Raw genomic sequence first — 27,517 nt, forward strand, 5'->3', positions numbered from 1 at the left:
GTTGCAGCAGCCAATGGGAGCCGTTGTGTTTCAGTGTTGCACTTTCCACCCGGAAGCGAAGTGGCTGCAGCCAATGGGCAGCGGAGGAGTGTGTCTCAACGTTCCAGGCTGGGAAATCTTCGGGAGACGCGTGGAACAGGGATCTCCCGGAGACTGATCATCGTCTGCTCCCTTCCGCTGGGGACCCGACCACCGACCGTTCCCTCCTCCCTCCGGGGTCCCGACCATCCACCGCTTCCCCCCCCCCCCCCCCACCCTCCCCGGGTCCAGTCCATCCACCGTCCCGACCATGCTGTTGATGAAGAAGGAGGCGGCTGCCCGGAGCGCCACACACACGGTACCGAGCGAGGAGGCGGTGATCGCCGTGGAGTTCGACCCGTTTGAGAGCTGCGACGCCGGCAGCCTGATCGCATACGGGGGTGACAACTACTTGGTGGTGGGCAGCTGTCGCTTCCAGGTGTGTGGGGGGCTTCTGGTCTGTAACTCCAAGGAAGGAGGCTATTCAGTCCTTAATGCTGACGCTAGCCCTCAGAAAAAATGTGGGCGAACCCATTTACAACTAGGTGGCCTTGTAAAACTTAACGCTGGAGAAACTCAGTAGGTCAACCCGTGTACTTTATGTAGCAAAGATAAAGGTACATAACCAACGCTTCAAGCTTGAGCCCTTCAGATGGCTTGTAGGTTGGGGTACGGGTAGATGACATAAGAGCATAAATGGCTATTCAGCCCATTGAGACTGCACTGTCATGAGCTGATCCATTTTCCCACTCAGCCCCATTACCCGGCTTTCTCCCCATAACTTTTGATGACCTGGCTCTTCAAGAACCCGTCAATCTCTACCTTAAATACACCCAATGACCCAGATTCCGCAACTGGTCATGGCAACAAATTCCACAGATTCACCACCCTCTGGCTGAATAAATTCCTCTGCATCTGTTCTCAGCGGACACCCTTCAATTCTGAAGTTGTGTCCTCTTGTCCTAGACTCTCCCACCATGGAAAACAACCTTTCTACATCTACTCTGTCCATGTAGGTTCTCATGTGATCAGGTTTTCTCATGTAACCACTTGAGCAGTGACTCATGACTAGCTATGACTGCTAGTTGTTGGATTTCCCTCCAGATTTTATTTTCTTTTCTGCTTAGGGTATTTTTTGCTTCATTGTATTCAGTGATTCCTACCTAACCTTAGAAACCCTGATTATATTTTCCTTCAAACCCATCAGCTATTTTTTCCCCTGTAACTAATCATGCAGACTTGGCAATGTCCCGTTCGTTGCCTCAGGTCCTTAGGGGGCCATACCCAAAAACAAAAAAGTTGAGAATGGCTGGTGTAGAGCTCTCTACTTACAAGTTCTAATTAAGGAAGATAGCAAGACACTGAAGAGGAAATAATTTTCAGGTCACAGTGAATGTTTGTTCGATGCTGTCATGGATGCTATGACCCAAATTGCATCCTGTGCCAGAGAAGATCAATGATTTTTTTAAAAATTCCTTATGATGAAAAATGTTCAACCTTAAAATTTCCTTTGCCAGGAATGGAATTTCAACCCATAATATCCAAACTGATAAAATAGAGGAGCAGGAGTCAGTCTTGTGGATACTTGCGCTAGCACTGCCGCTCAGTACGAGCACGGCTGATCTGGTTGAGGTTCACCTTCCCGTTTCTGCCTGTTCCCCATAATGATTCTCAATGTGGACAAGACGAAGGAGATAATCGTGGACTTCAGGAGAACCAACAGTGACCACCCTCCACTACACATCAACAACTCTGAAATAGAGATAGTGGAGAGCACCAAGTTCTTTGTGACCTATCATGTACACACATCACCTCACCTGTCAGGAAGGTGCAAAAGCAACAGCACTTTTGAGAAGACTGAAGTGGACAAGGCTGCCGGTCACCATCCTATCAGCCTTCTACAGAAGCTGTATCCAGAACGTCCTGGCTGGCTGCATCACAGTGTGGTACAGTTGCTGCAGAGAAATGGATCAGAAGTCAATCGACAGAACCACAAGAGTGGTAGACCCCACCCTCCATCGACGTGATCTACTGGGATTGTTGTCTGAAGAGGATCCTTGAGGACCCCTTCCACTCCGCACACAGCATCTTTCAGCTGCTCCCGTCGGGGAAGAGATACAGGAATATTAGAGCCAGCACCACAGGCTGAGGAACAGCTTCTTCCCACAGGCAGTGAAAATGCTGAACGACCAAAGGAACTGCTCACACTAACCCTCCGAGACTTGTGCAACAAACCGTTTATTTAGATAAAAATATTTGACCTGCATATGTGTTGTTTGTATGTGTGTTATGTCTGTATGTGTGTCTGGGTGTTTTGCACCGAGGATCGTAGAATGGAGTTTCGTCAGGTTGTACTTGCACGGTCAGATGAAAATAAACTGGACGTGACTAACCTTGGATTCTCTGCAACCATGGTGGCGAGAGGTTCATGAAAAATCATAATCATTTCACTGTTATCTTTTAGGAAGAAGATGCAGACATTAAAGGTATGGAACATAAGACCCTCCAGACGTTTCACAGAGGAGTACGAGTGGGTGCCATTGCCTGGAGCCCAGAAACGAAGATTGACACACTGACGCACCTAGTGAAGTAAGAGTGGGTCATAAATTATTCATTAACTCCAAAGAAATTCGCTGTTCAATCTCTCCTCATAGAACTCTACAGCACAGAAACAGGCCCCTTTGGCCTTTCTAGCCTGTGCCAAACCTTGTTTTGCCTAATCCCACTGACCTGCACCCAGTCCATAGCCCTCCATACCTCTCCCATCCATGTTCCTGTCTAAATTCTTCTTAAATGTTACTAAGCCCGCATTCACCACTTCAGCTGGCAGCTCGTTTCACACCCCCACCACTCTCTGTGTGAAGAAGATCCCACGAATGTTCCCCTAAACGTTTCCCCTTTCACCCTTAACCCATGTCCTCTGGTTTGTCTCACCTATCCTCAGTGGAAAAAGCCGGCCTACATTCACTCTATCCCCCTCATAATTTTAAATACCTCTATTAAATCTCCCTTCATTCTTATCATCACCCCTTAGTTTTTGTCTACCACTCGTATTCGTATTTCAAACCAGTAGGCAAATTATTTTGGTGTCATTTTCTATAATTTTTGTATTCTTCTCCTTAACCCTTGCAGGCTATGCACAGCGGATGCAGACAGAAAACTCCGATTATTAACGTCTGATCTCCAGGACAACTCCACGTGGCAGGTGAGTTGCCTGTTCCTCAGAACTTTCTGCATTGTAACAGTGATCACACTTCAAAGGCTATTTTATTGACCTCGACGCTCTGAACGGGCTGTGAAGATTGCATCAGAAATGCGTGTTCCTTTCTTTGTACTGCATTGGCCATTTAAGAACAGATATTTCTGAGGCTATTGTATAATGTCAGTCATCTTGGATAGAGGTGGATGGCGAGATGCACCATTGGAAAAAGGCCTTAAGGTGCACTGTCCATCCCAACCATCAACTGCCCAGGTACACCAATCCTACCCCGACTCACTATGTTTTCCCCATGTAACCATCATCTCTTCCCAAATACTTGCCACTCTCTGTATATATTTAAAAAAAGACCTGCCTTGTAAATCTTCTTTAAACTTTCTCAAGTCAAGTTTATTGTAATCTGATTGTACAAGTACAATGAAACTGTGTTCTCTGGTCCTTGTTGCAAAACATACAGATACACAACCAACCATAACACACAGACAAACAATACATATGCAGGACAAGAATTTCATCTATATAAAGAAATATTGTTTTGTGAATGTGAGAGTCTTGAAGGGTTAGTGTGAACAGTTCCTTTGGTAGTTCAGCATTCTCACTGCCCATAGGAAGAAGCAGTTCCTCAGCCTGGTGGTGCTGGCTTTGATATTCCTGTATCTCTTCCCCGAAGTGAGCAGTTGAAAGATGCCATGTGCAGGGTGGAAGGGGTCCGCAATGATGTGCCCTCTTCAGACAACAATTCTGGTAGATAATGTTGATGTGGGGGATACTCCAGTGATTCCCCCCGCCACTCTTTTGGTCCTGTGGATTGACCTCCGATCCATTTCTCTGCAGCAACCCTACCACACGGTGATGCAGCCGGCCAGGACACTCTTGATAGAGCTCCTGTAGAAGGTTGATGATGGTGGCCAGTAGCCTTGCCCGCTTCTGTCTTCTCAGGACATACAGTCGCTGTTGCGCCTTCCTGACAATGAGGAGATGTTGAGTGTCCATGATAGGTCTCTAGTGAAGTGAACTCCAAGGATCTCCCACTCCCCCTCACCTTAAAGCTATGCCCTTTAGTTTTTGACCATTCCACCCTGAATGTCTACCAACTCAATCTATTCCTCTCGTACTTTCACTCTATTACTTTGTTACCTCTGTTGAATCTCCACTCAGTCTGCAATCCAAATTTATTCACTCCTGATAGCTAATATTCTCCAATCCAGAAGAACCTCTTCCAAATCCTCTCCAAAGCCTCCACATCCTTCCTGTAGTGGGGTGACCTGAAGTGCACACAATACTCCTAACATGGCCTTGCAAGTGTCTTCGACAGCAGCAATTTGACGACCCAACTTTTGTACTCAACCTGAAGACGAGCATCCAGTATGCCTTCTTTACCTCCCTATCTACATATGTAACCTCTTTAATGGAGGTATGGGCACTTCTGTACATTGTCTCCAAAGGGTCTTGCCACTTGCTGTACACTTTCCTGCCATTCCACTGTCCATGTTTCCAGCAGGTCTGCATCCTTTTACAACTCCTCATTATCTTTAACTCTGCCAATTTTTGTGTTGTCTGTAAACTTATCTTTCCACTTTTTTGTCCACATCAAGCACATCATTTCCATATACAGTAAAAGGCGAATTTTCCAGTTGACTGAGACACACTTACAATGCCTAACTAATACACCTGCATTAAGAATGCACCGTTTAAATGGCAAAAGACAGTGCAAAGTGTAAAGCAATTTGGGGGGGGGGGGGGTGGGATATCAGTATTATTGTCTATAATTATGTAAAATTCATTTAAATCAAGTAATTCTGGTAACTTACAAAATTTAAAATTGAGCCCTGGTCACTGGCACTTCGCTAACCGTGCCGCCCATAATTACCCCCTCCCCCAAGTTGACAGATAAAGCTTTACTAATATACTTAATACTAATAAAGACAAAGACTCTTACCGGGCAGGGATAGGGAGACACTTTGGGAGAGTCGCCCCAGCAGCATCGGCCGCCTCTTCATCCTGGGCCACTGCTTTATTCAAAAACAACTTTGTTCAAACAGCTGCTGTGGGCAGGGCACGACCAGGGCACGACCGGGGCACTCTGCTGGCTGAATATTTGCTCCCATCTTCACCAAGGGGTTGTGTGTTGCTTCAGAGAACATTTACGATTTTAAACTTTTACTTCAGATTTATTGTCAGAGTATGTGCATGACATCACATACAACCCTGAGATTCTTTTTCCTGAGGAGACAGCAGAATTATCACTTATTGGTAATGCAAAAATAAACTACACAGCATGAACATATATAAAAACAGAACTGTAAACTGATAACAAATGTAAACAAACTGTGCAATACAGAAAAAACAAAAGAAAATCATTAAAGTGCAAAAGTATGAGTCCTTAAATTATGTACTATCAAATACTTTTGTATCTGGAGGAAGGGGAGCAGCTGTTCCTGAACCAGGTGGTGCGAGTCTTATAGCACCTACACCTCTCTCCTGGTAGTAGCAGTAAAAACAGAGGGTGTGCTGGGAGGTATGGATCCTTGATGACTGCTGCTCTCCGACGGCAGCGTTCCCTGTAGAGGTTCTCAATGGTGGGCTGTATCCACTATCTTTAGGAGGGCTTTATGCTAAGGGGTATTGGTGTCCCTATACCAGACCGAGATGCACGTTTTTAGCAACGACAGCTCTGGTGGGGATCCGCCAAAGTCACTCAGCTCCTGACCCTGTTACAGACGTGAAATGCAAAGGTGAAGCCTTTAACATCAAGGCAGCATTTGATGGATATGGCATTAAGGATCCCGCATTAAACTGGAGCTGAAGAGTATCAGGCAGGGTTGGGGTGGGGGGTTGGGGTTTAACCCCTCCGCTGGTTGGAATTGTACCTAGTGCAAGGATTGTGGTGGTTCAAGGTCAATCATCTCAGCCCCAGGTCCTCTCTGCAGGAGGTCCACAGGGTGGTGTCTTGAGCTCAGCCATCTCATCTGATCCCTCAATGACCTTCGTAATAGGGTCAGAAGTTCACAACACCATGACCAATGTTACAGATGCCTTTGGTGTAGATCCAGCACATTCCGAATTTATACTTGTAATCTTGTTTTCTGATCTTTGGATCCAGTTTCTCTCTCCTGAAAGTGCCAACTATTTGCCCAGAAACTGCCCACTAATGAAGAACATTCTGCTTGATCTCTGACAGTATGTTCATGTGACCTGACTTTTCAATCTGTGGTCAGTTGGGGGAATTTGCTCATCCCCTCCATCACTGATGAGCTCGACTAGATCTTTCAGCTGTGGTTCATTAAACCCTGGTGATTTTAGTTTATTCAGGGGGAAAAAAATAGTGTGCAATTCTGGTTGCCCCATAACAGGAAGAATATGAAGGCTTTTGAAAGGTTGTGAAAGAGATTCATCAAGACGCTGGCTGGATGAGAGGGTATGAGTTATGGGATGAAGTTGGACAAACTTTGGTAATTTTCGCTGAGGCATTGGAGCCTGAGGGGAGACCCGATGGAATTTAAACTTAGACATGTATCATGGTAACAGGCCATTCCGGCCCACGAGCCCCTGCTGCCCAATTACACCTGATTAATGTACAGCCCTTGGTGCGTTTTGAATTGTGGGAGGAAACCCACACAGACAAGGGGAGAACGTACAAACTCCTTAACAGACAGCACAGGATTCAAACCCCAAGGCTGCGTGCTTAGTCCACCTGCTGTTCATTCTGCTGACTCGTGACAGCTCAAACCACATGATCGTTGGCTGTCAACACAACTGTGGTGGGCCTTATTAGTATAAGAAGCCCTTTGGGCCCACAATTACACCCAATTAATTTACAACTCCCAGACATGTACAAACTCCTTCCAGTTTAGGCATTTAAAAGAAATTTCAATGGGTACGTGGATAGGAGGGCTATGGTTTGGGTGCAAGTCAGAGGGATCAGGCAGAATAAATAGAGCAGCATGGGCTAGATGGGCTGAAAGGTCTGTTTCTGAACAGTAGTATGTTCTCTTATCTCCTCAAGCAACGGTCCATATTAAGCCTTATAATTTTAAAGCTCAGTTAAATCCCCTCTAAGACAACATTTTGTGCTTCCCTTAGTCCAGTGGTATGCAAACATTTTTCCCCACTCACATACCACCTTAAGTAATCCCTTACTAACCAAAGAGCACCTATGGCATAGGATGTCATTGGTGCACTGGTTAGTAAGGGATTACTTAAGGTAGTATGTGAGTGGAAAGAAAAAGGTTGAGAACTACTGTCCTTATCTCTGTGTAGCTGAAGACCTCCCAAAAGGTTTCCTGAAACTTTCCCAGAGTCTGCCATTCCTCCTTAGTGTGGTGCATGCTACATATCGAAGCTTGCTGGGAGCTGTGGCTGCATTTACAGCATTGTTTAAATATGCTTTGCTCTTTTGTCCTAAAGGTCACGCCGACAGTCATTTTGCAATCTCCTCTCTGCTCGGTTCATGGACTTGGATGAACTTGCCTGTATCAGTTATTTCCAAGCACAGATGTATAAATGAAACATGATGTCAACCAGCAGAGCTGGTGGAGAAAGCAGTGTTCAAACAAGCATCCTGACTTCTGATTGCAGGTAATCGAAGGCCACACGGACTATATCAACGATCTGGTTTTCGAGCCCGTCGAAGGCAAACAAATAGCAAGTGTGAGCGATGACCACACATGCCGGTATGTCAATCTTGGTATAAGTGTACAGTTCATGTCTTAGGCTGGAACCCGTAATGAGGGTGCAGGCAAAATTCAGGGTAACCTATTGCTTATTTGTTTGTTAACATTTAAATACAAAAGTATTTGATAGTACATAATAGTTTAGCACAGATCAGAAGGGCTGAAGGGTCTGTTTCTGCACTGCAGTGTTCTATGATTCTAGGGAAATCCTACCTTTGGACGTTTGTTTATCTTCTTGCCAACTGCTGCCAAGTCAAATAATCAGGTGCGGCCTTGCCAAGTTGAGAGCCATTGGATAGCATTGTCTAGTATGTGGAGGCCAGTCACAGACTTGACAGTGATAGTTGACTATATCAGGAAGAGGAAAGATAATGAGCTACTTCCAATGAAGGTGCAGACATGGTGGTCTGATAGGCCTGTCCTTATGCTCTACCATTAACTAGGGGAGCCATTTCTAACATGGTCATAAGTTATCATATATATAGACAGATAAATACAGCCTGCTTCAAAAAAATGTTTTTAATAAAATTTACACCGTATTGCAAAGAACAAATGCAAACACTGTGTGTGTGAGAAAATAAATAACCTATGACCATGTCCTCCTTTTGGAATGGCCATCCAACCATTAACACCATTTTCAAAGGGTTCAGCCCTGCCTTTGTTTTTGCTGGTTTCATGATAAAAAGAATTTGCTTCTAATTGACGTTCTGAAATGGAATGGAAGTTCATCTACCTTCTTTCTTGGGTGGAACAGCAGGTACCGTGGTGATTAGTACAATGCTATTACTGAACCAGCAACCTGGGTTTGAATCTGGCGCTGTTTGTAAGGAGTTTGTACATTCTCCCCGTGTCTGCGTAGGTTTCCTCCAGGGTCTCCACTTTCCTCCCACCCTTCAAATACTTCCTGATTTGTAGGAAAATTGGGTGGAACAGAAGGGCCTGTCACCATGCTACATCTCTAAATTAAAATTTTTAAAAATCTGCAACCTTGTAGCTGGCTCAGTGACCTGGGTTCAGTCTTGACCTGTGTGGAGTTTGGATGTTCTCCCTGTGACCACGTGCATCTCCATAGGGTGGTCTGCTTTCCTCCCACATGCCAAAGATTTATGGGTGGGTGGGTAAAATTGCAGAAATTAGGACAAGCAGCAGATTACATGGTTCAAAATAATGGATTTAAGAGAACACCAGGTAGTCATTATTGCCTTTATGATCATTGAAGAATAACCCCGTCAGCTGCACGTCAGCTATCCTTTTGTGGAGCCCCTGACCAATTCTGCTCCCATTAAAATCAGTATGTTAAAGAGATAGTTCAAAGGGCATTTGAATAAGCATAGTACATAGCCATACAAACCTAATAGGGGCAAATGGTATTAGTGTCGATGGGTTAAAAGCTCAGGATGGAGTGAAGGGCCAGTTTCTGTGGTGTACAGGTATGGGTGTGCCCTCTCAGACACAGAATTCCAATTCATAAAGCACTATTTAAATTTTAAATTTAGTTTTAGACCTGTAGCCCGGAAACAGGCCATCTCAGCCCACAAATCCGTGCCGCCAATTACACCCCCACCTGGTACGTTTTGAACGGAGGGAGGAAACCGGAGCCCCTGGGGAAAACCCACGCAGACAAGGAGAGAAGGTATAAACTCCTTACAGACAGCACGGGATTCAAACCCTGGTTCCGATTACTGGTGCTGTAACAGCGTTGCCCTAACCGCTACACTAACTGTGTCACCCACTCTTGTTTAATGAAATAGTTGTTTTTCCACAGCTACCCCATTTATTTTTGGCTCCATATTTAAATCTGTGCCCCCACCCCCTCCCCCATCCATGAAGCACAATTTCCATCCCATGACCCTGTGTGAACTTGTCCTGCTTCATTCAATTTCCTCTCAGTCTTCTCTGCTCTGAGGAGAACAAACCCAAACTCATTATTGTAACCTTGGAGCAGAGAAGTTGCCATCCCCAGGATCCTTCCAGTGAATCAAGTTCTAGTTTATTATCGTACAATTGTAAAGTACAACTGGATGAAATGGTGTTCTTTGGTCCTCAGGGTAAAAACACGTCAACACATATGCAGACATAGCACACGTATTTACAAGCAATTTGTATGCAGTACATGTATAAAAATAAATAAATTGTTCAATAAATAGTAGATTCTCCAATGGTTAGTGTGAGCAGTTCATCAGTTGTTCATCATTCTCACTGCCCGTGGCAAGAAGCTGTTCCTCAGCCTGGTGATGCTGATTCTCATACTCCAGGAACAGCTGAAAGATCCTGTGTGTGGGATGGAAAGGGTCCTCAATGATTTTGTGTGCCCTCTTCAGATAACAATCCCAGTAGATCATGTCGATGTGGGGAGAGAGACTCCAGTGATCCTCTCTGCCACTCTTATGGTCCAGTGGATTAACCTCCAATCCACTGCTTACCAGCAGCCATGCCACACTGTCTCGATAGAACTCCAATAGAAGGTGACATGATGGTGGTCGGTAGCCTTGCCCTCTTCAGTCTTCTCAGGAAGGGCAGTTGTTGTTGCTCCTTCCTGACAAGTGAGATCATGTTGAGTGTCCATGATAGGTCACGAGTTCAGTGAACTCCAAGGAACTTGGTGCTCTCCACTACAGTGTTGTTGATGTGTAGTGAAGGATGGTCATTCCTGGTCATTCTGAAGTCCATGAACATCTTCATCTTGTCCATGTTGAGATTTTGGTTGTTCCTCTCACATATCACGAGATTTTCTACCTCTTCTCTGTAGTGCGACTTATCGTTGTTGCTGATGAGGCCATTGACTGTTGTGTCATCTGCAAAATTGACACTGTTGGAGATGGATCTTGCGACGCAGTCATGGGTCAGTAGTGTAAACAGAAGTGGCCTGTACACACAGCCCTGAGGTGAGCCAGTGCTCATCGTGACAGTGCTCGATATTCTGCTACTGACCCAAATCCTCTCTGCACCCTCTCTGGGACCTTCACATCCTTCCTAAGATGCGGTGACCAAATATCGGATGCAATCATCCAATTTTGACCTGACCAGGGATAAAAGTAGCACACAATGCTGGAGAAACTCAGCAGGTCCAAACAGTGTCCTTTATCTATAGCAAAGATTCAGGCTTAAGCCATTCATCAAGGTGCTTTACTCCTGACCACAGATAATGTTAGAGACCAAGAGTAGGAAATTGCTTTAGGATTTTGCTTTAGGATACTTTGCATAGTGGAATGAACCAGGTGGTCAGACCCCATTTGTTTATTGGCTGCATCTTTGAGTTTGTCAGCAGTATCAAGGATGATACAAATGGTTTATTGTCGCATGCATTGAGATAAAGTGACAAAGTGTGAGAAATCCAGTTGGTCAGCCCAAACATAGTACAGCAGTTAAAAACAGAGTGTAGAATTCCAGCAAGAGAAAACTGAACAACAAAGGCAAGTGTAGGTTGGGAGGAAAATGCAGGAGGTTTCAGGGAGAACGTCGACAGTCAAGAGCATGGCAAGTGGAGAAATGTGAGATTGTACATTTTTGTAGGGAAGATAGAAATGGGACAGCCGCTGAGTAATTTCTTCATCAAAGGGTGGTGAATCTTTGGAAAACTGTGGTCATTGATTTTATTGAAGATAGGAAATCAGTGGACCAGCACGGGCTCTGCAGCTGAAGAACAGACAGGTGGCAGGCTGTTGGCAACTTGAGGAGAGGAACCCATGCAGGGTGTGGGCTGCTGCAGGACTAGCTGAAGGGGTACCAGGTGTTGGAGTTGTCACCTTTATTTGTCGTTCATTCCATACATTGCATGGTAAAGACAAGATAGCGTTTCTTCAGGACCACAGAGCAGATTTACATAAATATAAATTAAGATAAAAGTTAAAATATTAAGCCATATACAGTAAAAGTCCACAGTACATGGACCAGTCCATAGTTCTGGAAATTCAGGAGCTTGGTGGCTTTGGGGGGGAAAAAACTTGCCCAATCTGGGCATAAGGCCCCGAGTGCTTTGGTACCTCCTGCCAGATGACAGAAGGAAGAGCAGTCTACGTGAGGGGTGTGTGGAATCATTCACAATGTTTATTGCTTTCCGCCTGCATCAAGTGTTGTCGATGTCCGTCATGGTAGGAAGTGAGCCCCAGTGATCTTTACCGCTGACTTCACTCTCCTCTGCAGGGTCTTACAATTGGAGGTGGCACAGATTCCAAACCAGGCGGTGATGCAGTGGCACAGGATGCTCTCAATACATCCTCTGTAGAATGTAGTGAGGATGGAGGGTGGGAGATGGACTTCCCTCAGCCTTCGCAGGAAGTAGAGGCGCTGCTGGGCTTTCTTGGCTATGGAGCTGGGGTTAAGGGACCAGGTGAGATTCTTCACCAAGTGCACTCCAAGAAACTTGGTATTCTTGACTGCCTCAACGTTCAAGCTGTCAGTGGTCAGTGGAGTGTGGTTCCCCCATCTCTTTTGTTTTATTCATATTCAAATACAAGTTGTTGGCTCATCTCTGTACGTTGACTCATCATTCTTACTAATAAAGCTCACCACGGTTGTGTTGTCAGCAAATTTGATGATGTGGTTCAAACTGTATTTAGCTGCACAGTCATGGGTCAGCAGAGTGAACATCAGTGCGCAGCCCTGGGGGCCCCCGTGCTCAGGGTGATGGTCTTGGAGATGCTGTTACCAATCTGGACTGCCTGAGGTCTCCCCGACAGCAAGTCAAGAATCCAATTGCAGAGGGAGGTGTTTAGACCCAGCAGGCTCAACCTCCTTATCAGGTATCGAGGTATGACTTTGTTGAATGGCGAGCTGAAGTCCATAAACAGCATTTGAACATGCAAGCCCTTGTTTTCCAAGTGGGTGAGGCCTAGATGGAGGGTGGTGGCATTGTCTGTAGAACATTTGGGTCTGTATGCAAACTGCAGGTGGTCCAGTGATGGGGCAGTAGGAGCAGATGTGCCCCATGACAAGCTTCTTGAAGCACTTCATGACAATGGACGTGCGTGCGACAGGACAGTAGTCATTGAGGTGGGTCACAGACGACTCTTTCAGCACAGGGTCAATGGTGATGGCTTTGAAGCACATTGGAACCACGGCGCTTCTCAGGGAGATGTTAAAGATGCCAGTGAGAAGATCTGCCAGCTGAGCCACACATCCCCTGAGCACTCTGCCGGGAATGTTATCTGGTTCAGCAGTTTTCCGTTCACTGACCTTGCCTTGCTCTCTCTTCACATTGGCCACTGTAAGACAGTGCCTGATTGTTTGGAGGAGAGATGGTCTTCTTCGCTGCCTCAATGTCTTTCACCTCAAAGTGCACGTAGAAGTTGTTCAGTGCATCTGGGAAGGAGGCATCACCAGCACTGGCAGATGGTGTAGTCTTGTAGTTGGTGATAGCTTGCGTGCCCTGCCACATTCACTGTGTGTCCTTGCTGCCCAGGAAGTGACTGTGAATGGGCTGGGCATGCGCATGCTTTGCCTCCCTGATGGCCTTAGACAGCTTTGCTCTTGCAATAGTTAGGTTTACCTTGTCGTCCGCTCTGAAGGCAGCATCATGGTTCCTGAGCAGCACATGCACCTCCGCAGTCATCCGTGACTTCTGATTAGAGTGAGTACTGATGGTCTTGGGCACAGTAACGTCATCAGTCGAGAGGGAGGTTCGGATCTGGAGCTCAGGCTGATGATGGTTTGGTCTGGTCCTTGCGTGGCTGTGGCCATGATCACTCTCTGACGGGATTCTTGCTTCTCTTTCTCTGACTGTAAGAGGCAATTCAAGCAATTTCTGCCGACGGAAAAAGCAAATTCCATGTAATATTGCACTGTCTTTATTACATGGTAATAAACTGAATCTTGAATCAAATGCCACGAGATTAGTGCAGCAAGTGGCGCTGAGGTAAAAGATCTGATCTTTTTTGTATTGAAGGGCAGAGCTCGCAGGAGGGACTAAGTGGCTTCTCTTTTCAGTTACTGATGTAGAACACTGCAGATGCTGGAGATAGAATGAAAATAGCCAGTGGTGCAAATATTCTGCTGGTGTGACAGTGGAGAGAGGAAGCTGAGTTAACGTTTCAGCTGAAGACTGTTTATCAGAACAAATTGGGTGCTCTTGGAAGAGTGGAAGGTGACTTCCAGCAGCTTTGGGGAATCGGGGTTCAAGGAGGTGTGATAGAGACCAAGAGTGCCTACGTTGGATGAGGTGGCCTCACCCTCGACTGCTCATGGTCTATAAAACGACTTTCTTTTGGCAAGATGGCATCAGAGCGTGTCGATTCTATGCTCACCTTTTAACTAAGAGCATAGTAGACACATTTTGGTGCCATCTTGGCAAAAGAAGGAATTTTATCACTGTATCTTGGTACACATGATAATAACAAATCTAAATCGAAAAGCCGGGTATTAAACAGTAATCCACGGTTGGCATAGTGGTTAGTGCAGCACCGTTACATTGCCAGCGATTAGGACAAGGGTTCAAATCCCACCCTGTCTGTAAGTAGTTTATATGTTTTCTCCCACCCTTCAAAACGTACCGGGGTTGTAGGTCAGTTGGGTGTAATTGGGCATCACGGGCTTGTAGGCCATAATGGCCTGTTCCTGTGCTGTATGTCTAAATTTAAATTTTAAAGATTTTTTTTTCGTAAGAGCAAACAAAAATCCATCCAAACTATATGTCTGGGTGGGTCCTGATGTCTTGACCAAACACCCTCCCTCTAGTTTGTAACCAAAGGGCTGTGTGGTCTTTCATAGGGAACTGCGGTTACCTTCCAATGAGCAAATCTCTGGATATACAGCAACCTGGGATCTCCTGCGTTAAGGCGGCGTATAAATCTGATGCCTTCTTTACTCTTGGTAATTGCAGCTGCCTTTAGTATGATTAGCCTTTTCCTGACCTGTTTTTTTCTCATTCTGAAGCCAGCAAAATTTGGCAGCAGCTCGCACTGGCTTTTCTTCCAGCATCCTTTCACCGGTTTAGCCAGCCAGCAAGCCCAAGATGATGCTTTTTTTTGTGCTTTCCCGCGAAATGATTGCCTCGTCGCTCCTCTCGGGAGAGGCGAGTAACCAAGGAAAACTGGCGGTGGGGAAACCCTGGGCTTTGTGAAGCCCCGGTGTGTTCCTGCTCATTCCAGAAAGGGAGTTGCTCATGGATGGGTGGAGCTTGCTTCTCGATGGCGCTTCCTTCTATTGCCAACAGCTGAAACTGATTTTTCATTTCCTTCCTCTCGATTCCAAGAAGGGTGTGGATTACTCCATCCTCTCCACTTCCCTGCGCCAGTTTTTCCATCTGATCCTGTGCAACTGCGAAAGGCGATGGAAACTTGTCAAAGTAAATGAGTGCTTGGGGTTTGTGGTGTGGAATTTGCGCAACGTAGCTCTCCGGCTGACCTTAGTTGACCATGTAACCTTGTGGAAGGTTTAATGGAACACATCTGCTTGGGGACTTGATTTCCATTCTCCCAGCTGTGTGCAGCTGCGTCTCAGCGATTCCCACTGCATGAGCTTTCTTTCATCTGCCTGGGACTGGTCGGACTCATAGACTTGGCCGAGTGGGCGGTGCCTTCACCTCCAAGTCAGAAGGTCATGGCTCTCTTCCCATTTTGGAACTCGAAGCGTATAATTGGAATTGAACCAGCGCAGGGCTGAGGGCTCAGTGCATCCACAGAGGTGCTTTCTTGAGGATGAGACGATTAACCATCTGCTCTCAGCCAGAACGCAAAAGATTCTGTAGCATTTACTTGAAGGAGAGCAGGGGAATTCTCCCTAATGTCCCTTGAACACGAAAGGAGAGTCATCTAGTATTGTAGTAAAAACACAATCCTAGAAAAACTCAGCAGGTCAAACAGTGTTCTTTATATAGCAAAGGTGAAATACGTCACCAATGTTTCTGGCTTGACCCTTTCATCAAGGTGTGAGTAAAATGTAGGGAGGTGCCCAAACAAAATGGTAGGGGAGGAGCGCCGTCCCAGAGGCAGGAGGTAATAGGTGGAAAAGGGAGGAAGGGCACAGCAGGAAATAGGGATGAGGGCTGGCTCTGTGAATTAGGAGGGAAAGGGGATGGAGAACTAAAGGGAAAGAAGACAATGGGAAAGGGAATGGAGGGAGAATGGAGAGCAGGTTAGCAGAAACCAGAGAAGTCAAAGTTAATGCCATCCAGTTGGAAAGTGTCCAGATGGAAATCAAGTTTTGTTCCTCTATCATTATTATTGTACAGGTAGTCCTCGACTTCCGATCTACATAAGTTACATCCACTTTATTAAAACTATTGTACAAGTACGTATTTTGTATTAAAAGTACTGTCTACAGCGGTTCCCACTCCTGGCGGCAGCCGGAGGTCCCTGAGGTTTGACTAATCCGAGTTATGACCAACCCATCAGTCCAATTACGGTCATGTCTGGGTCTACCTGTATGGGTAATAGAGCAGCAACAGAGACCCGGCTTCAATCGTGGCCTTGGGCACCTTCTGCGTGGAGTTTGAACGTTCTCCCTGTGTCCACACGGGTTTCCTCCAAGTGCTCCAGTTTTCTCCCACGTCCTAACAAAGATGTGCAGGCTGGGAGGTTGAGTATCTACTGTAAATTACTCCTGAAGTGTAGATGAGGGATAGAATCTGGGGTCATGGGTGTTGATGGGAAAGTGAGGAGAATGGGATTAGCAGAGGGATGTAAACTGGTGTTTGATGATTGATGGGAATGTACTGTAGAGGCTGATCTCGCCTCCAACTGTGCATCTTGGCGCCTCACAGTTTGGCGGGCAGCAACCTCCTTTGAAGAAGACCGCAGAACCCACCTCACTGACAAAAGACAAAGGAGGAAAAACCCAACACCCAACCCCAACCAACCAATTTTCCCTTGCAACCTCTGCAACTGTGCCTGCCTGTCCCGGATCAGACTTGTCAGTCACCAACGAGCCTGCAGCAGACGTGGACATACCCCTCCATAAATCCTTCATCCTCGAATCCAAGCCAAAGAACTGTAGAAATACTGTGTGTACTCATGTAGTCGTAGATCCTGTGTAAGTTTTCTCCCCACCACCCCCCCAAACCAAATTTTTGACCTAAAGTGCCTGCGCATCCGAGCTTCCGAGGCCCCTGCCACAGATCATCACCCCAATTGCCCACCCATCGAATTCCCACGTCCCATCTGCCTGTCCGTCTGAGCTCCCAACCGTGGATCATCATCCTGGTTGCAGATCCTCACCTGGTCACCCGCCCATCTGAACTCCCGATACCCCGACCGCGGACTTACCGCCCAGACCCGGCTATCTGAGCTCCCAACGCCTTGATCGACGCAGGTTCTTAAAAGTTGACCGCCCACACCGTTTGACCCAAAAAATTGGTCCAAAAATTTTGACGTTTACATGAATATAAATACTTAATTGGTTGTAATTCAATTTGGGAAGTTCTGATTTTATAACCTGACTGGCTTTCATTTCACAGGGAAGACAAGTGGTGGATCTGAGGTCACATACTCCTCAGTATGGCCAATGCTGCCAGCTTTTCTTCCCTGAGCGATACAGTAATACAGCTACCATCAGCAACACTTTATATTTTGGATTTTTTTTGAACAGATGAAATTTGATTTTGCAGTTGCCATGGGATTTGAATGTACGGACCTCTGGTTACTAGACTCTTAACTTGACCATTGTGCCAACATATGCTTGTAATAAATATCTGGATGCAAAAACATGCATTCTTTGTGCGAGAATGCCCTCTGTCTGCCCTCTCTCCTGCCGGTTGCCAGCTTACACGTGTGCTGCAGCCTTGGTTGACCTTCAGCTGTGCTGTAGGTTGTGGGTGTTGCTGGGAGTTACAGTAAGATTGCATTCACAGCTGTTGGAACTGAGGTGGGGCAGGGGGCAGAAAGTGGAAACCATCAAAAGGACATAAATTTGCCCCCCTCTCAACCCTTACACATTCCCATTCCCTCTGCCCCCAGGCTCAGTCATTTTAACTGCCCTGTTTCTCTTGGAAATTCCTTTGTTTCCTGTGAGTATTTTGGAAATGTGGCATTCTTGTTGGGAGGATGCATTTCCTTGCATTGTTTTTGACTGATTCCATCAAAAGGAAAGATTGGAGGTGTGGTTATTTCTATTGGAACTAAAGAGGCTGGGAGGAAACTAAATTGAGTTTAATCTCCATTTAATTATCAGATAAATAAACAGAAGCAAAGCTTATTGAAAGTGGTCATACAAATAGAAAGGGCAGGAAAGAAAGCAGATGGTATGTTTGGTGTCATTGGGTATACATTTTTTAGCACTGTATAAGAGTAAGGAAGTTGTGCTGCAGTGATATAAAACTTCCTTTAGGCTGCACTTGAAGTACTGTGTGTAATTGTGTTTGCCTAATTACAGAAAGGGTAGTTTACCAGGATGCTGCCTGGTTTAGAGGGACAGGTTGAATAAACATGGGTTGCTTTATCTGGAGTGTCAAAGACTGAGGGGAGACCTGACAGAGGTTTATACATTTTTTAAAACATGCAGAACAGTAACAGGCCCTTCCAGCCCGCCCAATAGACCTACAAATCCCTGTATGATTTTGAACGGTGGGAGGAAACTGGAGCCCCTGGATGAAACCCACACAAACAATGGGGAGAACATACAAACTCCTTACAGACAGTGCGGGATTTTAACCCGTCACCGGTGCTGTAACAGCGTTGTGCTAAGTGCTACACTAATCCTGCCATGGTTAGGCTAATCGTGTCACATTTTTATGAGAGGCGTAGATAGGGTGGACATTCAGAATCTTTTCCCCAGGGTAAAAGTGTTGCATTCTAGAGTACAAGAATTGAAGGTGAGGGGAGGGGGTGTATAAGGTTCTAAGGATGTGCAAGAATTTTAATTTTTTTATATGCCGAGTGGTGGGTGGCTGGAACAAACTACTAGGGGCATTGATGGAAGCAGATAGGAATGTAGCATTTCAGAAGCTTCTAGGTAGGCACGTGAATATGGGGAAAGGGATATCTGTGATGAAATGCTTTTAGAGGCTGGTTATGGCCCAGAGTTCACATGTACCTAAGCAAAGATCTGGATCTACTGCAATTCACCTATCTTCACAATCGCTCCACAGCAGATGCAATATTGTTGGCTCTCCAATCAGCTCTGGATCACCTCGAAATCAGCAATTTCATCAGCCTTCAGAACCATTATTCCCTCAGCGCTGGTCAAGAAGCTACAAACTCTAGGTTTCTGTATCCCACTTTGCAACAAAATCCTTGACTTTCTCATCGGAAGACCACAGTCTGTATGAATTGGAGATAAGATCTCCTCATGGATCATCAACACTGATGCACCCAAGGATGTGTTATACATTCATGACTGTGGCCAGTCACAATTCCAATGCCATCTTCAAGTTTGCTGATGGCACCACAGTTGTCGGAAGAATCACATACGGCAATGAGGAAGCATACAAAAGGCAGATTGATCAGCTCGTTGAATGGTGTAACAACCTTACACTTAACATCAGCAAAACCAAGGAGATGATTGTGGACTTCAGAAGGAAGTTAGGGGAATGACCCAATCCTCACCGAGGACTCAGTTGTGGAGAGCGTCAAGAACTTCAAATTCCTGGGAGTCAGTATCTCCGAGGATCTGTTCTGGAGCTTCCATGTCGATGTAATCATGAAGAAGGCTCACCAGTGGCTACACTTTCTGAGGTGTCTGAGGAAATTTGGTAAGTCACTGAAGACTCTCGTAAACTTCCACAGGTGTACTGTGGAGAGCATTCTGGCTGGTTGCATCATTGTATGGAATGGAGATGCCAACTCTCAGGACAAGAATAAACTCCATGGGTTGTGAACTTGGTCTGCGACATCAACAGGCACCAAACTTCACTCCATTGAGGACATCTATATGAGGCGGGGTCTTAAAAAAGCAGCCTCTATCCTCAAAGACCCCACCACCCAGGCCATTCCCTCTTCACTCTGCTACCATAAGGAAAAAGGTACAGGAGCTTGAGGTGAGCACTCAACAGCACAAGGACAGCTTCTTCCCTGCTGCCATCAGATTCCTGAATAATCAATGAACCAAAGACATGGCCTCACTTTTCGTGCACTTTTATTGTTTTTTTTATATATAGTAATATTGTAAGACATCGAATTTCATGACTGGTTCATGACAATAAATTTGGATTCTGATCTATCAAGTGCAAGTAGCAGTTTTAGTTTGATTTGAAGATTGTTTGGTGCAAGAATGTAGGCTGAGGGACCTGTTCCTGTGCTGATCCTATGTAATTTAGGGCAGCACAGTTAGTGCAATGGAATTACAGTGCCAGTGGGCCAGGTTTGAATCCTGCGCTGTCTATAAGGAGTTTGTACGTTCCCCTCATGTCTGCGTGGGTTTCCTCCGGGTGCTCCAGTTTCCACTCATCCTTCAAAATGTTCGAGGGTTCTAGGTTGATTGGGATATTTAGGTGACACATGCTTGTGGGTCTTAAGGGCCTGTTACCATGCTGTATGTCTACATTTATTTATTTTTTAATTGTTAAGGTGATAAGATGTGTTTTCACCCTAGGATTGGCAGGATTCTGGAACCACTGTCTGAAAAAAGTTGAAAACCTCCATGCAGTTGCACTGGATGTCCTTGAAGAACCGTGGCCTGTGGGGAGACAGATCAAGCTGGGAGCTGTGACATTCAGGCAGCACAGTGGCACAGCTAGTGGAGCTGCTACCTTGCTCCTCCTCTAGCCTAGGTTCGATCCTGACCTTGGTAGCTGCCCCTGTGGAGTTTGCATGTTCGTCCTATGATTGCACAGGTTTTCCTGGCACTCCAGTTTTGTCCCATGTTCCAAAGAGTCAAAGGTCGATAGGTTAATTAGTTTCTAGAGATTGCCCAGAGTGAGCGGTAGAATGTGGGCGGTGGGGGGTGAGTAGATTGTAGAAATGCTGGATGGGTTAATGTAAATATGTAGTGTGGGTGATTGGTGCAGCCACTATGGGTGAAAGGGCCTCTCTTGGACATCTTCCAATCCACGTGAAGTACATCTCCTCTAAGGTACATTGAACAATGACTGTTTGAAAATGAATGCATTGTAATTAGAATCTGTTTTAAAATGTGTTGCAGTATCTGGGATCTCGATGGAAATCAAAAGACTTCATTTCTGCTTCATTCGCCGGGAATGAGCTTGTGTTGGCATCCTGAGGAAATATTCAAGGTTCACTTGCAACATTTTCTTCTGAGTCATATGTTGTTTGCGTCTGCGGGAGACCTGAACCCCTTGCTGGGAGCAGGATGGAATTTTTTCATTTTCTGCCAGCAATAATTGTGAGAGAGTGGGGAGGAAGAGACCAGCAGTCCTGATGGCCAACTTCAAGAATTTGTTTGCTTTATATTTGGTGTTATTAAAATCCTGCTTTTGTAAAACTTTTTAGTCTCAACCATGCATTGGCTTTGTGGATACTGGACAGAGATGACTAGCTAATGCATATGCTTGTCAGGATGGAATAGAACAGGGAGAGGGGGTGGGTGATGTGGTGGGGAAACCTGGATTGTAAAAATACCAACTGGTATGTAGAGCCATCACCAGTTTAGTTGCAGTTAATTAGAACCCAAAAGTTGACGTGTAAACGCAGATTTTTTGAATGACTGAGAAATGTACAATTTTAGCCAAATGAAAACAAACAAATTCTAAACCAAACAAGGAGTTCAATGTAAAAAAAAATCCAACCCCTGCAGATGAGTTTAGAAGTCCAATACACAGGACAGCACAGTTAGCGTAATGTTTAGCATAATACCGTTACAGCACCTGCAGTCTAGGAGTTTGTACATTTTCCCGTGTCTGCCAAGGTTTTCCTGGAGGCTCCGGTTTCCTCCCACTGTTCAAAACGCACCATGATTGTAGGTCAATTGGGGGCCATGGGCCCGTTTACCGGAAGGGCCTGTTACCATGCTGTATATCTAAATTTAATTTAATAGCAGGACACATTGGAACACTTTGACCAATCTTTCTCATCTCCCCAACAAAATAGCAAATGCTGAAAATACTCAGTAGGTGAAGCAGCATCTGTGGGGAAAGTCGATGGTATTTTCAGTGCATTAGCTCCAACAGCACAAACCACTGTTCTGATTGTCATTCATATAAGTCAAATTATAAGTAGAGCAGATAGTGCATTAATAAATCAGAAGTGCTGGTAGTAAAAACCCATTGCTGGAGAAAGTTAGCTGGTCAAACTGTATATTACATAGCAAAGATAGATGCATAACCAACATTTCGGATTTGAGCCCTTCATCAAGGAATGGACAAATGTCAGCAAGCATCCGAACAAAATGATAGGGAGAAGTACTGGGGTAGTGTTAGTAAATCAGAAACGGTGCAGGGTATAGTGTTACAGAAACGGTGCAGGGTATGCATAAAAGTCCAGTTAAACAATGCAAGAACATTATATTTTACCAGTGAGAGGACAATTTAAAAGTTGCTCATCCTTTTATAGTTGCAGACATCAAATCCAGTGTTCCAAATTTAGCGGTGGTCCATCCACACTGACTGTTTCCTTTCTTTTACAGCTGATGGTGGCAGAGAAGAAAGGAATCATCCGTTTTTATGACCTGGTCACCCTACAGGCCATCCTATCTGTGGACTGCGGCCAGATGCCTCTGATGTCAGCAGACTGGTGTCTGGGGAACACTATTAAAGTCGGTGCAGCGGTGGGGAATGACTGGCTGATTTGGGACATCACTCGCTCCAGGTGCATGGATGTTGGATTTACAGTTAGAGTGGTGCAGTATGGAGCAGGTTCTTTGGCCAATTTGTTCATGCCAACCAATTTGGTGTTCTTGGCTGGTCCCTTTTACTTGCATTTGGCCCATATCCAGGGCGGCATAGTTAGCGTTAGGGTAGCATAGTAAATAGTGGTCAACTCATCTCTGTTACAGTGCCAACGATCAGGACCAGGGTTCGAATCCATTGCCTTCTGTAAGGAGTTTGTATGACCTCCCCGTGTCTGTGTGAGTTTTCCCTGAGGCCTCCGGTTTCCTCCCACCCTTCAAAAACATACAGGGGATTTGTAGATCAATTGGGTGTAATTGGGCAGCACAGTCTTGTGGGCTGAAAGGGCCAGTTATCATACTATATGTCTAAATTAAAATTTCAATATCTTTGTTCAAATGCCTTTTGATTATTGTAATTGTACCCATCTTTATAGCTTATATACATATATATAAAACTATGTAAGTTTTTAATTTATATATTCTATATTTATATGGAGTTGTGAAGTTGACTACAGCCAACACGGGCATAGTCTCCACCCCATCCAGGTCATCTACAAGAGACGGTGTCTCAAGAAAGCAACCTCTATCCTCAAGGACCCCCACCACCCAGGCCAGGCCCTCTTCACTCTGCTACCATCAGGAAAGAGGTCCAGGAGTCTGAAGACGAACACCCAGCGGCACAAGGACAACTTCTTCCCCTCCGCCATCAAATTTCTGAACAGACAATGAACTAGACACTATCCCACTGTTTCTCTTTTTAAAGCTTGTATTTACAGAATTATAATTTATAGTAATTTTGCACCTTGTTCTGTACAACACTGCTACAAAAAAAAACACATTTTGTGACGCATGTTCATGACAATAAACCTGATTCTGATTCCCTTGGCAGCTCGTTCTAGATATCAGAATTTATTGTCAGAATATGTCACAAAATTCATTGTTTGGGACTGCATTATAGTGCAAAAATTGCTATAAATTGCATTTAGAAATAAATAAATTAGTGCAAGATAAGAGAAAGTGAGGCAGCGTCTGGTGTTCATTGTCCATTCAGAAATCTGATGGCAGGGGGGGGAAGAAGCTGTCCTTGTGCCGTTGGGTGTTCGTCTTCGGGCTTCTTTACCTCCTTCCTAGTGGTAGCTGAGAGGTGAGGGTCCTTGAGGATAGAAGCTGCTTTATGACACTGCCTCAGCACGGTTAGCGCAACACCATTACTGCGCCAGTGATTGGGACCGGTGTTCATATCCCGTGCTATCTGTAAGGAGTTTGTACATTTCTCTCCATGTCTGCATGGGATTTCCCCGGAGAATCTGGTTTCCTCCTACTGCTTGAAACGTACCGGGGGGTTGTAGGTTGATTGGATGTAATTGAGCTCGTGGGCCGAAATGGCCTGTTACTGTGTACTGTGCTGTATGTATGTCTAAAAATGTCTCTTGTAGATGTCCTTGAGGACATTGGGACCTGCATGTCCACGTGTTTGTAAACTGGATTTTAATGTCATAATCATTCTGTTTCTGTCCCCCAGTTATCCCCAGGAGAAGCGACCATCACACTTAGATGGAGCTCGAAGATTTCGGTAAGACGAAATTTAGTTACCAATGTGGTCTTTGAAACATCTCAAGGGTCTGACAGTTCCTACTCTACAGGGTGGGTAAGTCACCTCCTGTAGCACAGAAGGATCCAGTTAAGACCAGGTTTCTGTCCTAGATCTGTGTAGTGTTTTTCCCGCACCCCCCCCCCCCAAACATTTATCAATTTCTTTTTGAAGATTACCTTGAGGAATGCAGCTGCTTAGTGGTTCAGTTAATTGGATGACCATAAACTTGAACTTGACATTTGAGGCTGCCTTTCAGCCCATTGCTTCTGTACTAGCCAGATTAATGCCTCTTCTGTTTCTAGTCTGCGGTCTTGAAGAACGCAGTTTAGCTTCTGCTCGTTTCTGACCCAATGTTCCAAACCACACTCCCAGCACTTGTCAGATAGAGCAATTTATTTCCTTTTCATGAAAGAAATCTGTGCCCTGCAGTTTCTGCCTGATCCTTAAGTTTCCATTTCATTTGTCACAGAATACCTAGCCCAGTGAAAAAGTATCTTCGGCAAGCAGAGTAACGTTTTCTCTAACGTTTGTACAGTTGTATAGAACACAATTACAGAGTGTAGGATTACAATGGAAGGAAAGGTCAGTTGGCAATGAGCAAGGGTAGGAATGACAGCTTTGTTAGCGGGGTCCATTCAGGAAGCTGATGGCTGCGGGGAAGAAACTGTCATTAAGCCTGTTGCACTCAGCTTGTTCTAACTCTATACACCTCAGTTAAATTTGCCCTCCATCTCCACTGCTGCCCAACCTAGCCACTCATTCAGGGTGGCACTACAGATCGAGCAGTTGCCCAAAGTTTAGAGTCTCTATTTGAACAGCGTATTTTTAATTCAGCATTAGATGCCATAGAAATTAAAAGTTGGTTTGAAAAATTGTTTTTTTTAAACGTGTTTTATTTCCCACCCCCCCACCACAGATGGTCAAAAACCAATGAAAACCTCTTTGCAACAACTGGCTATCCAGGCAAGATAAATAGCCAATTGCTTGTGCATCACTTGGGTCACCCCCAGGTAGGCTTGAATTCCTGCACAAAAACTTTAATGTTAAGCCTTAGTGGTAAAAGCAGGATAAAAGCAGGAAAAATTGGAACAAAGAATCAGGAAATTGTCAAAGCATCAGATATTTTATGTGGACACTTCACAGCTGTACAAAACATTGGTCAGGCTGTACTTGGGATTTTTGTGGGTGGTTCTGGTCACCACACAAACAGGACACTTCTAGTAGCACAAGAAGAGTGCAGAAGAGATTCACCAGGATGTGGCCAGGAATGAAGATAAGGTAGGTTTATTCTCACTTGAAGAAAGGAGGCTGAGAGCTTATTTAATTAGAGGCTTATAAAATTGAGGTGCACAGATAGAATAGAGTCTTTTTCCCAAGGCAGGAGTCTCAAACCAGAAGGCATAGGTTAAGTCTCGGATGGAATAGCTGAGAAGAGCATGACCCAGTCCTCTGATCACTATTACAGCGCAATGTACAGTCTTTGAGGTTTAATTGGTGTATTTGGGCAGTACGGGCTTGTGGACTGGAAGGGCCTCTTACTGTGTTGCAACTCTTAAGAGATTTACAAGGATGTTACTGAGAATGGAGGGGCTTGAGTTACAGATACCAGATAGATTGAGACTTTTCCGTGGAGTGAAGGAGATGAAGGGATGACATTTTAGAGGTTTACAAAATCATGAGGGGTCTTGATAGGGTGAACGGTACAATCTCTTGCCCAAGGTACTTGAGTCTAAAACTAGAGAGCATGTTTAAAGAGAGAGAAGAAAGATTGGAAGGGGATCTGAGAGTAGGGTTTTCACACACCAGCATAGAAGCAGGCCCTTTGGCTCACCACATGCATGCTGGAATGGGTGAAGATTCATGGGGATGTTCCCAGAACAAGAGGGCTCGAGTAGTCAGGAGAGACAGGCTAGGCTGAGACTATTTTAATGGATTACCTCAGCTGCATATAAAATCAGGAGGCAGAGACAAGGTGAGAGGGGAAAAACTTAAAAAGGGGCCTGAGAATGGGTAAATGTATCAAGCTGCCAAAGAATGTGGTTTAAGTCAGGACAATTACAATTTTCAAAAGACATTTAGACAATGTTGTGTGGGAAGGGAAATGTTTGATGGGTTCAAAGAATAGCGGGTCTGGGCACAGGCTCAATGCAGAAATAATCTTTATTGAAACACACATAAGGGGATCTCAACGGGGATAATGCGCAAGTGTTCTCAATCACACAACACAGTGCAGCCAGTCACATCAGACTTAACGCTACCAATACCAGTAACTTCTACACTCTCACAAGCACAGTACAACCCAATCACATCGGACTTGCTACTACCGTTTCTAGCAACTGTTTATACAAACTTATCACAACCAAGGACTACAATACACTACCTGCCGTTCCTTGTCTAATGTGAGTATGGCTCAGATGCTGTCTACAACTACAACAGTATACAACAGCCCCGATCCCTTTGTAGTGCACACCTTACCATTGACTCCTTGAGCATTGCCACAGCAGTGTTCAACTCACGGCCGAAAAGGAAGAGCTCCTGAACATGGTGGACTTTATAGTACAGTAAGCTGGTGGGTCCAGCTAATGGTCAGATGTGCACCAATGGGTGAGCAGAGTCCAACCTTGATTAGGAGGTGATGCAACTTCCAACTAGGTTCCAGACAGAGGCCATGTGACCCTTCTCAATCCACATGACAGATTCATGCTTAGGAAGGCTTAGAGGGATATGGTCCAAACGCAGGCAAATGGGAAGCACATTCCAGTCAGCATGGTTGAGGAGGGCCAACTGGCCCATTTCAATGCAAATATGACGATGATCCTAAGGAATAGCAGGGCAGAATGAAGGGGCCACACGAACTGTTCAAGGTTGGATGTTTCCCTGCAAGTCCTTATTTTAGCTATTACTTGATTTCACAAGTGCTGTAGATCTTCAATTGAATGCTGCCTTAGGGACCAGCAAAGCATCTCATCTATGTGAATCAGTGTAACTAATTTTCTCTTCACTTGGCAGGCGATCATGGTCGGCACTGCTCCCGTGGCCTCAGGACTAAGCTGGCACCGAACGCTCCCGTTATGTGCTGTTGGAGGAGATCGGAAAGTTTTATTTTGGATGACTGAAATGTAGGGAAGGTTCCTTTAGCTCTTCAGTTGCACTGTGGAAGTTTTTCCAATATTGGCTTCACTCCTGTATAATGAGCTGCTGTGATGAGTGCTGGTCTGGTCTCAATGCCAAAGCATCACATCACCTCCCACTGAAGAGGACTACAAGCTAAAAATTAAAGATTTGTTCATTTTTATTTCTCACATGCGTACAACCTGTATTTGTTTCAAACTTTTTAATGTTGTGAAACATTCCAGAGTG

The 27,517-nt window shown here is 45.2% G+C and overlaps 2 protein-coding genes across 13 annotated transcripts in view; one reads left to right on the plus strand and one right to left on the minus strand.

Moving 5' to 3' along the window:
- The window catches only part of parpbp (PARP1 binding protein), a 139,289-nt gene that overhangs the window by 103,215 nt on the left and 8,557 nt on the right, over positions 1-27,517 (minus strand). For 9 of the 12 annotated variants that reach the window (XM_069904397.1, XM_069904390.1, XM_069904387.1 and 6 more), the window contains exons 3-6: positions 8,122-8,256; positions 5,175-5,458; positions 2,412-2,599; positions 1,836-1,973 (exon numbers count right to left, since the gene is read on the minus strand). The gene's annotated coding sequence lies outside the window, so the exon portion shown is untranslated. The remainder of the gene's footprint in view (positions 1-1,835; positions 1,974-2,411; positions 2,600-5,174; positions 5,459-8,121; positions 8,257-27,517) is intronic. The other 3 variants (XM_069904389.1, XM_069904391.1, XM_069904393.1) reach the window with 3 other exon arrangements.
- nup37 (nucleoporin 37) lies at positions 63-27,459 on the plus strand. The gene is made up of 9 exons (XM_069904410.1): positions 63-457; positions 2,483-2,607; positions 3,151-3,223; positions 7,814-7,908; positions 20,920-21,010; positions 22,360-22,541; positions 24,086-24,136; positions 25,074-25,167; positions 27,167-27,459. Exons 1-9 carry the CDS (start codon positions 290-292, stop codon positions 27,278-27,280), a joined length of 993 nt encoding a protein of 330 aa, XP_069760511.1. The 5' UTR covers positions 63-289; the 3' UTR covers positions 27,281-27,459.

Source organism: Narcine bancroftii, chromosome 11 (assembly GCF_036971445.1).
Source record: "Narcine bancroftii isolate sNarBan1 chromosome 11, sNarBan1.hap1, whole genome shotgun sequence".
In the NCBI taxonomy this organism is placed as follows: domain Eukaryota; kingdom Metazoa; phylum Chordata; class Chondrichthyes; order Torpediniformes; family Narcinidae; genus Narcine; species Narcine bancroftii.